The 12377-nt window shown below is 40.8% G+C and overlaps 1 protein-coding gene across 1 annotated transcript in view; it reads left to right on the top strand.

Annotated features, from left to right (window-relative positions):
- The first annotated feature begins 892 nt into the window (after positions 1-892).
- The window catches only part of tmem170b (transmembrane protein 170B), a 58501-nt gene continuing 47016 nt past the window's right edge, over positions 893-12377 (top strand). Inside the window, exon 1 of the mRNA XM_060849989.1 lies at positions 893-1278. Within this exon, the coding sequence (XP_060705972.1) occupies positions 1131-1278 (148 nt within the window). The 5' untranslated portion in view covers positions 893-1130. The remainder of the gene's footprint in view (positions 1279-12377) is intronic.

Below are 12377 nucleotides of genomic sequence, written 5' to 3'. Positions count from 1 at the left end.
TCCATACCAGGCTCCTACATTCTTCCTATAATGTGGCAACCAGAACTGTACGCAATACTCCAAGTGCAGCCACACCAAAGTTTTGCAAAATTACCTCATGGCTCCGAAACTCAATCCATCTACCAATACAAGCTAACACACCATATGCGTTCTTAACAAAATCTATAAACTTGGTGGCAACTTTCAGGGATCTAAGCACATGGACACCAAGATCTCTCTGCTCATCTACACTGCCAAGAATCTTATCATTAGCCCAGTACTCTGTATTCCTGTTACTCCTTCCAAAGTGAATCACGTCACACTTTTCCACATTAAACTCAATTTCCCACCTCTGAGCCCAGCTCTGCAGCTTATCCATGTCTCTCTGTAATCTGTAACATCCTTCCACACAATCCACAGCTCCACCGACTTTAATGTTGTCTGTAAATTCACTCACCCATCCTTCGATGCCCTCATCCAGCTCATTTATAAAGATGATACACAGCAATGGCACCAAAACAGGTCCTTGCGGTGCCCCACTAGTAACTGATCTCCAGGATGGACATTTCCCATCAACCACCACCTTATGTCTTAAGATCTTATTTCAGCTGGCCAATTTCTGATCCAAACCACTAAATCACCCTCAATCCCATAGTACTTTCTGCAATAGCCTATCGTGGGAACCTTATCAAACGCTTTAGCCCTATTTTTGAAAAAAATGGATTTAAGAGAGTATTATAAATATATAGAAGTGACCGCCAGGTTTTTTAAAAAAAATCACCCTGTTGTCAGAGACCTCGGAACAGGAGTGACTTGAACCCGGATCTTCCGCGCCAGAAACACCTGATTCGATCTTAGACAACCCCCTTTAAGAGTTTACGCCTTCTCTCTCTCTTAAAGGCGTATGCAATGCTGGAGGAAGGCTGGGGAGTTAGCACGGGAAGGCTATCAGTCTGAGGTGACCCTGCAATGCTTGCAGTGCCCGTTCGCGACGCTGGCTGACAGGGAGCGAGCTGGGGGAGAGTGCTGGGAGAGGCTGCTGCTGCTGCTGCTCTCCTCTCGGCTGTCCACCGCACACCGCCTCAGTCCTGGGCTGGGCGTCGCGGCAGGCAGCACTGGCAGTCTCTCTTCTCCCCATACCCTGCATCCCAATGCCGGCCGCCTCGAGTAAGAGGGTTCCCCAGCAGCAGCAGCAGCGAGCGGGCCGTACTGCCATGGCCGCCGGCGATTACTCCATCAATCTGACGGTGCAGCAAGTCTTGAGCCTGTGGGCACACGGCACCCTGCGGCATTTCACAGGTAAAAGAGGGACACAACGGAGGGGGAGAGGGGGGCTGGAAGCAGGGCGGGTGGTGGGAGTCTACTGAAGTGTAGTGATTGCAGCTGGTGCCGGAGAGACGGTCAGGGAAACCGAGGCTGCTTAAACTCCAGGCCGCCAGGGCCAAGTCAAGACATGGGAAAAGGTTGCAATGAAATCCCGAGCGACAAGCGAAGGGCTGGCCAGTTCCCCGAAATCCCCGGTTCTCCAGCAGGTCGAGAGTTCCTGCACAGCCCGAGTTGCGAGCTGTGGTGGTTACAATATGTAGCAGCTGATTGTAACAATTGATTCCTAGTTGTGTGACTTCCAACACTGAGGGCCGCAATAGGATCGAACCTGGAGCAGAAACCAGCGTTTCGAAGCTGGCGTTACTGAGTTAGGTTACTTGAGGTTGGCCAGGTTAATATCGACATTTTTGGGATGGAGTAAAAATTTTTGTGATGGAACTGTACATATTGTTTCAATATCCTTTTCGCCTAAGTTGGAAAATTAAAATGATGTTCACACCCTCGCATTAAATGGGGCGGGGCAAAAAATCTCAACATTTTAAAATAAGTTTTATCACTTTCATGTGTTGACCAATTCTGAATAAAGAGTTAATTATATTACCCACGGAGTATGGGGTAAGGAAATGAGATACTGCGACATGAATTATATATTAAGCTACCAATCTGCCAGTGGGATTGTTCTTTGTCCCTGGCAAATGATAATATCACATGCAATACTAGTCACATTGACTACTATAATGAAATGCCATTTAACAATCACTTGCAGTGTGCTTTAAGATGGGACAGACAAAGAGGTGGTGTTGTTGTTATTCATGGTTATGAGGTATTGTTTTGGGGAGGTGGGTGTACACTTTGTTTCAAGGCCTGAAGAGCAATTGCTTTCTTGCAGTAACTTTCATTGTAAGTTTACCTTAAACTTTTTTTTAGAATTTTGTTTTTGTATATGAAGAAGAGGGGAAGGTGGTTTGAAAATCTACTTTGCTTTCAGATTAAAGAAAGGAGCAATTTGATTATATGCATTCCAATTTCATAGTTAAATGGAAATTCAGATTGGTTATTATGAGAAATAGACATCTTCATTTGTGCTGTCATAAAGTCATCGTAGAATCCCTAAAGTATGCAAACAGGCCATTCAGCCCTACACGTCCACACTAACCCTCCAAAGAGTGACCCGTGCAGGCCTGTTTCCCTACTGTATTACATTAACCCCTAACTAATGCACTTAACCAATGCATCCTTGCACATCTTTAGATTGTGGGAGGAAACAGGATAACCTGGAGGAAACCCACACAGACACTGGGAGAATGTGTGAACTCCACACAGGCAGTCACCCGAGACTGGAATCTAACTCTGGTGCCTGGCAATGTGAGGTGCAATGCTAACCACTGAGCCACTGTGCTGCCCTGTGAGTCAACTCCTGGAATAGTTTGTGCAGGTTTGGTTATGTTACTTAAGCAGCTACATACCTACCATACTGGCAGGATAACCAGGCTATTTCCTGGAATTTTTGCCATGAGGAGTGATGCATGGTAAGCTTGAAGGTGGGAGACAGAGGGTGGTGGCAGCGGGTTGTATTTTTTTAAACTGGAAGCCTGTGACCGGCAAGGATTGGCGTTAGTTACTTTTTTTTTGTTATAATCTGGATGTGAACAGAGGAGGAATAGTTAGTACATTTGCAGATGACATCAAAATTGGTGGTGTAATAGATAGTGATCTCTGAGTACAGTAGGACCTTGATCTGCTGGGCTTGAGGAGTCTGCTTTCATGCTGCACAACGCTGATTCTGTGACTGAGTGATTGCTAAAACTGCGCTGGCATTTTCTAGAGTTCAGAAGAATGAGAAATGATTTCATTTGAAGCATACAAAATACTTTAAACAGCTCAACCGAATAGATGCAGTGGTATTCCGGTTGGGAAAATAGAACTAGGTTGGAGCACTTTCGGAGTAAGAGGCAATTTCGGCCTAAAATGAGGAGAAATTTCTTCACTTTTAGAATGGTGAATCTTTGGAATTCTTTATCCTGGGATACAAGTAGGATCTTAGTCACTTTGAATATTTATGATCAAGATCAATGTCTTTTTTTTAGAAACAAAACGATATGGGGTAAGTGCAGGAGAAGAGTGTTGAAGCAGAGTTGCAACCAGAATCCTGTTAATCGGCAGAGCAGGTTTTAGCAACTAAATGGCCTACTTCTGCTCCAAAGTCCTTTTTTTAATCTTTAAATATTTGCATACTGAATTTATTCTTTTAAAAATATATGGACATGAGAGTACAGATGTTGTTTTGACCATTTGAGTATTTTAATTCCTTTTGTTAATGGATTGAATTGATATGTAAGTAAATATCCCAGTAAGTGTATTTTCATGTGTTTTGGATACATATTGTACTTTGCACTAAAATGTAGTGAATTGTCTCTAGTTAATCAGCAATTGTTATTGGACAATATGTCAGAGCAATGTATTGCCGTCTAGGACAAAGCAATCCACTTGATCAGCACCCCATCCATCTCTGTGAATACTTACTGTTTCTATTACTGACGCATAGTGGCAGCAGGGTGCTTCATCGACAGGATGCACCATAGTAATTCATCACGGCTCCTTCATTTGCATCTTCCAAACCCATGACCATTACCACTGAGAGCCACAAGGGCAGTGGCTACGTGGGAGCACTGCCACCATGTTTCCCTCCAAACCATGCAATCCTGATTTTATATTGCTCTGTTTCTGGGTTAAAAACCAAATCCTTTCGATCTTATTGAAGATGTAATTGCACCCATGGACTCAGGCAGTTCAAGAAGGTAACTTGCCACCACCTTCTCCAGGCATTTGGGGATTGGCAGTAAATGATAGCGTCTCCAGAAAAATCCACATTATGTGAACTATTTTATGATAGTCGGCATGATATTATGGCAGTCATGCCTTAAGTTGCCTGGGTCTAAGGTTTGGAAATCCCTCCCTCCTTATGCTCCTGTGTCTCCCCTGAAACTTTGCTCCAGGCCACTACCTGTCCTAATATATGATCCTCTTGTGTACTGGGGGCAAGTTTTGTTTTTGTTTTTGTTTTCTCTTTTGAAGATCCATGGAATTCTTAACTTCAAGACCCTGTATTGAGGGATGAGAATTTGTTCAAAAATACAGGAGTTGAAGTAAATAAGATACCATCTCAGAGGTCAAAATGCATTGCTGCTTTGTAAAATGCTGCAGAATTTATCCATCTTCATTTTTTTTTGCAATACCTTAATGAGCATCCTGAATTTGCTCTCTGCATACAATTTGCATGATTACAACCAGACCTATTAGCAGAGAGTTATTGTACTGACTGGATACTGCACTTTCCATAGCATGAATAGAACACATGCTGGCAAAAACCACAACAGCATCATTTTTGGGGAGGGGTTTTACTAAATATTGTTATAATGAGAAGATACAGTGAAATTTTCATTATTTTAAAGCAGCTTGATCACATTTCTTATACTGATCAGCACCAGCTTTATCTTGCAGGATTTTTAATGATAAATTGCAGCTTGTTTTGTTTCCACACAATGCCTTGATAGGACCGTCACAACATTGTGCTTTTCCGTTGTACAATAAAGCTGTTCACAGTCCTAGTGCCGAAATCTCATTAGATTTGGTCATCCAAAGCAAGTGTGTTTTGTTGATTTTTTTTTCATACTTAACCCAGCTCTCCTTTTATGATAACAACCATCCCTTTTTTAAAGTACTATTACAGTTTAAAAAAAATTAGGACTTCTTAAACTAAAGATCCACAATTCAATGACTTCATATTCTTTGATGAACCCTTTGTTTTCGAGCTTAAATAATTTCTCGCAAAAGGACTGCATTAAATAGCTAATAAACTGATTTTTATTGTTCAACATGCATTTATACTACTTTTAATGTAGAAAAATGTTCCAAAGTGTTCAACTGAGGCATCAAAGAAATGGAGACTGAGCAAAATGAGGCATTGAGGGTAACGGTTAGCTTGACTTCCATTTTAATTTTCACCGATGTGACTGTTACGGAAATATTGGATCGTAACTTAAAATTGTTTTTTTTTTAGAAAGCAGTTATTTTGGTCCTGTTTGCAGTCAGATAAAGTAACTTGCTTTAAATATATATTACAAGTATATACATTTTTAAAAGCAGACATATTTTTATCAGCATTCAGTTACACAAAAGTGATAAGATTTTTTTTAAATAAGCAGAAGAAGAGAACGTTGTAACTCAGTTGTGTCCATAAATTGTAGCATTGATTTTTGTGAAAGTTTAATAAGTGAATGATAGGGTATTGAATTTATTGTCACGTGTACCGAGGCACAGAGAAAAGCTTTGTCTTGCGAGCAATACAGGCAGATCATCATTAAGTAGTGTAGATGGTAAATAATAGGTAAACAAAAAGAGGTACAGGCGAATGTTAAGAGTTTGAGAATCCATTTGGTATTCTTAAAAACAGTAGGTAGAAACTGTTACGAAACTGTCTGCGTGTGTTCAGGCTTTTGTACCTTTTCCCCAATGGTAGAGGTTGTAGAAAAACATTGCCAGGATGGGATGGATCTTTCAGAATGCTGGCAGCTTTTCTATGATGGTAGTTGGATTCTATAGATGGGAGGTTGGTCTTTGTGATTGTCCACACAAATACACTCAATGCCAGCAAAACCATGGAATGTATTATTGACTTCCAGCAGGATGTTACTGAGTTCGCCACTCTCTGTAACTGTCTCTGATCTTGAATGGTACAGTTGCAATGCCAGGTAGTGATACATCCAGACAGAATGCTCTCTGGCGCACCTATAAAAGATGGCAAGAGTATTTGCTGTCATGCCAAATTTCCTCAGCTGCCTGAGGAAGAAGAGACGTTGTTGGGCCTTTGTAACTAGTGTGTCCACATGAGCAGTCCAAGAAAGCTTGTTGTGGATGACCACTCCCAGGAGTTTGACACTGTTCACTCATTCCACTTCTGTGCTGTTAATGTTTCGTGGGGTGGGGGGGAGCATGAGTAACATCCTGCTGGAAATCAATAGCACATTCCTTGGTTTTGCTGGCATTGAGAGTATTTGTGTGGAATATACAAATGTTCTAGACTCAACATATAGAGCCAATTACTCATGATCAAATCAATTAAGTATGGTTAGTTTTGTACCCATCCAGATGGTTCTATGTAGAGACCTTGCAGATACATTAAAGTCATTTTGGGAAGAAGTTGCTTTTAAGGTAGGAGAAGTTAAAAGAATTCAACCTTAATAAGGAATATTTAAACATCTCCACTTTTTGGGAATTCTTTATAAATTTAAAGACCACCCAAAAAGGCTGTTTGGCTCGTTGAATCTGCACTGGCCCTTACAAGGAGCAATCCAGTTAGTCCCAGACTTCTGCTCTTCTGTTTTTCCATTATCATTGCATTTTTTCCTTTCGGAAAATATTTAACTAGATTGAAGTGCAAGTGATAAATGGGGAAAGTTACAAAGGAAGGTTTCCTTAACAGTCATATCAAATTATGATACATTGAGTTCTAAGTACTATGTATTTTTGGCAAGACTGAATGTATTAGCTACTGTAAAGTGCACTGTTTAAATAAACACATACTTTGAGTTATACTTTATCATCACAATTATATTCCTTTTAAGTAAGCACTCCTTTTTATTGCTCACAACATAAGATTATCAGTGCTTCAACATATTAGATCTAAAATTGGCAGATGTAGGGCTAGAGATTACTGCAGTGGCAACAATGTTAATTTGACTTCATTGCTCACTATTAACATTAATCTTCTCCAAATTGACAGTATATAATCAAGTCACAATGAACTTAATGTTGCAGCTGTGACCACCTGAATAATGCGCTAAGTGGTCTATGTTGTCCATACTTATTTCTTTAATTTGGAGGAGCTGGTGTTGGACTGGAGTGGACAAAGTTTAAAAATCACATAACACCAGGTTATAGTCCAACAGGTTTATTTGGAGGCACTAGTTTTCGAAGTGCTGCTGCTTCATCAGGTGGTTGTCGAGCAGGATTGTAAGACACAAAATTTATAGCAAACGATTAGTGTCATGCAGTTGAAATGATATTGAACAAACCTAGATTAAGTCTTTCATCTTTTAGAATCATGCTTCTTGGACCAGACCTTTTCCACACCTCCACTTCTCACCTTTAAACAACCACCAAACCTTAAACAAATTATTGTTCACAGCAAACTGCCTTGCCTTCAGCATAACATCATCCACAACACCATACAACCCTATCATGGGAACCACTGCAAGACATGTCAGTGTCGACACAGATACCATCATTACGTGTGAGAACACCACCCACCATGTACACGGCAGGTATTCATGTGACTCTGCCAATGTTGTCTATCGCATACGCTGCAGGCAAGGATGCCCTGAGGATGTCATAGTACATTGGCGAGACCAAGCAGAGGCTATGACCACGGATGAATGGACACACAACAGACAAGTGTTTCCTCCCAGTTGGAGAATACTTCCAGTGGTCAGGGGCATTCGACCTTTGGGTGACCATCCTCCAAGGCAGGCTTTGGCACAGGCAATAATGCAGAGTGATTCAGTACCAGTGGGAATGGCCTCAACTGGGACCGTGGGTTCATGTCATACAACAGGCGCACTCTCGCGCACTGCCACTCACTCTCACTCACCCATGCACACACCTCACAGGCCTATACCCTATCACACTCTCTCTCACATACTTTACCCAGCTTACACGCACTGTCTGACAAGCACACACTCTCTGTCTGTCTGTCTGTCTGTCTGTCTGTCTCTCTCTCTCTCTCCTGCATGCATGCGCACACTTAAGTTTATGGGGTGAGTTTATATTTGCATATAAATTCTATTTTGCTCAAAAAATGCATAACCTACAGATAGTCAGTCCATGTGATATCACGTAAATTCCACTTTAGAGATGGAACCAGTCTGATTCAAGACTGGGATACAGACTGACTTTTTAGCCTCACACCTTTTAATGCATTGTCTGAGCTGAGATGGTAACTTCAGGTTTTATAAACAAAAAGGTACCTCAAGAATGTGACTTAAATGACGTTCTGGTATTTATATATTAAAGAACCGAAACTAGTAAACCTTTTCTAAAAGATGAAAGACTTAATCTAGGTTTGTATAGTGTCATGCAGCTCAAATGATCTACTGAAATCTTTTGCTATAAATTCTCTTATGGTCCTGATTCACAACCACCTGATGAAGAAGCAGCTTTTTGAAAGCTAGTGCCTCCAAATAAACCTGTTGGACTATAGCCTGTTGTTGTGATTTTTTTTTTGTGTACTTTGTTTCGTGAATATAAAGAAACAAAGAAAAACCCAGTGACAGAGATGCTCTGAAGGGTCTTGTGGTGCAGGGATAGTGTCCCTGCCACTGAACTGGTACATCTCTTAATGGACAGAATTAACTGTAAGTCAGGTAGGAAAAGGCTAATAAGGAGAGACAGTGTATTAAAGGCAGATCATATCTGACTAGCATGTTTGATGACTTTGATCAAGTTAGACTATGAATTGAATATATTAACTTTCAAAAGGCTTTCAACAAAGTTCAATTTAGAATATTTGTTGAGCAGAACGATTAAAATCGGAGCCCATGGAATTGGAGGAAATGTGTCTATGAATACAGGATGGAATCAGTGGCAGAATGTGAGGGGTGGTCAGATTTTGTTTTTCAGATTTGGGGGTAGTTCACAGTGACATTCTTCCAAGTTTTGGCTTTGGGTACATTATTCTACTTTTTTTGAATTTTTATAAATGACAGATTTTCATGCAGGGAGAAGTTTATGGATGTAATGAAACTTGCCAAAGTAGCAGCAAGTGAGGAAAGTGGTACTGATTTGATTTATTATCATGTGTACCAACTACAGTGAAAAGCTTTGTTTGCAAGCAATACAGGCAGATCATAGTAAGCAAGGACACACAACTCATAAGGGTGGGAAAAATAACTTGGACAAAGGCAGACAGGTTACACCACACAGGAATGTGCGCTAGGCAAGATTACATTCGCAAGGTTGGCATTATTTGAAGTTGGAGAGTTCATTCATCAGTCCAACAATGGCAGGGAAGGTGTTCCTGAACCTGCTGGTACATGTGTACAAGCTTCTGCATCTTCTACCAGATGGAGGAGATTGTGGGAGAGCATTGATGAGATGGGAAAGTCTACAGCCTTTCCATTTAAATGTCTTGTTGCTATGGAGTCCATAGGTAAGAGGTTGGCTTCCGTGATGGTCTGGACTGTGCACACAAACTTTTGTAGTTTCTTACAGCAGAGCAGTTGCAATACTAAGTTGCTATGCATCCAGATAGTATGTTTGCTGTGGTGCATCTATACAGTTGGTCAGGGTTCTTATGTAGATGCTAATTTCCTGAGCTGCCTGAGGTACAAGAGGTGTTGTTGTACCTTCTTGACCACTGCATCTACATGGGAAGTCCATGTCCGGTTGGTTATTGTCATTCCTTGGAACCTAATCCCCTCAGCCTCTGCCGAATTAATGTAAATGGGGCACGTTCTCCTCCTTTTTTTCTGAAGTCAATGAACAGTTCTTTAGTTTTGCTGACATTGAGAGAGAGAGATTGTTCTCATACCACGTCACCACACTTGCTATCTTCTTTCTGTATTCTGATTTTTCATTATTTGATACCTGTCCTACCACAGTGGTGTTGTCAGCAAACTTGATAGATACCGCTCATTTGGAATTTGGAAATGCAGTCGTGAGTGTGCGGGGAGTACAGTAGAGGGCTGAGAATGCATTCTTGGGCACCTCCCGTGATGTGTTATCATGGAGGTGTGGATTCCTACCAGATGGGGTGGTGATATGGTGGGATGGGTGGGAGCAAAGCAGCTCATTCCTGTGGAGAGGTGATAAGTGATGCACTTTGGGAAAGCTGTGATGGAAAGACAGCACAATTATAAATTTCTCAATTTTGAAATGTGTTGTGAAGCTGAGATATCTTTGTAGTCACATCGTTAAAGGTGGTAGGAATTGATGGTGATTTTTTTTCTCTCTTCTACAAAGTCATGAGTCAGCTATGAGAGTTCAGTCAGTACTAAACTTGCATCTGAGCTGAAAGAGGTTCTAGATTCAAGTCCCACTATGGGGCTTGTGCATAAACTCATAGCTGATATTCCAATGCAGGAATGCTGCACTGCCAGAGGTGTTGCTTCTGGATGTGATTTTTAACATCTGTGCTCTCAGGTGGACATAAGATTTAATAACACTATTTGAAGATTTACAACATTTATCTCTTAGTGAGCATCATAAACAAATGTTTGTCACCATTTGCAGTTGGTGAGAGTTGCTGGGCAAAATTAAACATTGTTTTCTGACTAAGCTTCAAAATGGTAATTATTGACTGTGCCTTGAAAAACACCACAGAAATGCTATTTTTATTGGGGGGGGGGAGCGTGGTGGTTTATGAATAGAGCATAAAAGCAAAGAGATACACTTGAATGCCATTAGACCTCAGTCTAAGCATTGTTGACAATTCTGGATGCTGTACTTGTGGGAAGTTATAAACACCTTCAGTCAGAAAATGGAGGAAATTTACCAAGGCTTGAAAGACTTCAGTTCTGAGGACAGAAGAAACGTTGGAACTGTTCTCCTTGGACCAGAGAGGGTAATTGGACAGGTACTTCAGAGAAGAAGCATGAGTGTTCTTTCAAAGAACAAGCATAGATGTAACTGACTACAGTAATTAGTCTCCTTCTGTGCTGCAGGTTTCTCTGACTTTTTTTTAAAAAAACAGCCTACAGAAACCTAAATAGGAAAATCCAAAAATGGAAAGTTTGTGAGATCCATAGGTTGAAAATTCCATGTTAACTTTTGAACATGCTGTGTTGAATATGATGGCATTAAGTTACTTGCATACTCTCAGTTTTAGTTTCTGAAAGATCTATCTAATTTGCATTTGAATGGTGAGCAATTTGTGTTTGTGAACAGCTTTTATATCTATTGTCTTGTTTCACCAACAGAAATGTGACACAAAAATATTGTGAAGCAAGTTTTAAAAATAATCCTTTTTTAAAAAAATACGAACAGTTCACTACCCATTGTTGTGAAGTACTAGAGCTTCACTATTTCCAGAATAGACTCTGAGTATTCAGGCTCCAAATAGAGCCACAAGTCACCACCGAATTCATTGTATTAATTTCCAGACTTTAAATGACTGGTGGGAATATTTCATAGTAATGTTGCAAATCTTGCATTATTGTCACTGGGGAGCCTGACATTGAAAACAAACATTTGTTGCTCCGCTTTGGTGAGGCTTTTGGCAGAACAGTTTGTGTTATCCAATGTTAAGTTCCTTTTACTCTTGAGGTTTTCACACACCTCGATGAAACTGCAACACACCAACTTCTGCGAACAAGCAACCAAATTTATTAGACACGGTAAAGTACAAGCTTTCTGGAGGAACCTTTAACACACCTCGCAGAGCTTATAGGGTCATGGTAAAAGCTCTCTGTGAACAAACCAAACAGTTAGTTTATTAAAGCTTGCACAAGCTAGATGACCCCCTTTTGACCACCCCACCTTGCAGCTGTGCAAAGTTGAGTCAAAGTGAGGCCCTGGACAAAGAAAGCACATCTCCTTTATACAGGTCAGTTGGCTAAATTACAGATGCTCTGGCCATTTCCCCAGTCACATTCCACTCAAGACAACCCCTAGTTACTCACAGTCACGTGTTACCCCAGGTACAGTGACTGGATGAGATCATTCTCTGAGATAATGCTAATAACTTAATCCTGGGGAATCGTTATGCAGACTATTTTCTGACTGAGTGCTTTCCGAAGACAATACAAGTGTGACATACCTCTGGCCAGAAAGCATTCCTGAATGGAAGAGATTGAATTGATAATTTAACTTGACAATAGCAGGTGAGTAATGTCTAAATGAAGTGTCAATTACCTGAAGGTAAACCACCTGATGAAGGAGTGGCGCTCCAAAAGCTAGTGTGCTTCCAATTAAACCTGTTGGACTATAACCTGGTGGTGTTGTGATTTTTAACTTTGTACACCCCAGTCCAACCCCGGCATCTACAAATTCAATTACAATGGATAGTCATCCAAATT

This window comes from Hemiscyllium ocellatum, chromosome 34, assembly GCF_020745735.1.
Source record: "Hemiscyllium ocellatum isolate sHemOce1 chromosome 34, sHemOce1.pat.X.cur, whole genome shotgun sequence".
In the NCBI taxonomy this organism is placed as follows: Eukaryota; Metazoa; Chordata; class Chondrichthyes; order Orectolobiformes; family Hemiscylliidae; genus Hemiscyllium; species Hemiscyllium ocellatum.
The sequence above is the reverse complement of the archived record's forward strand: the minus strand, read 5'-3'. Positions and strand labels throughout refer to the sequence as shown.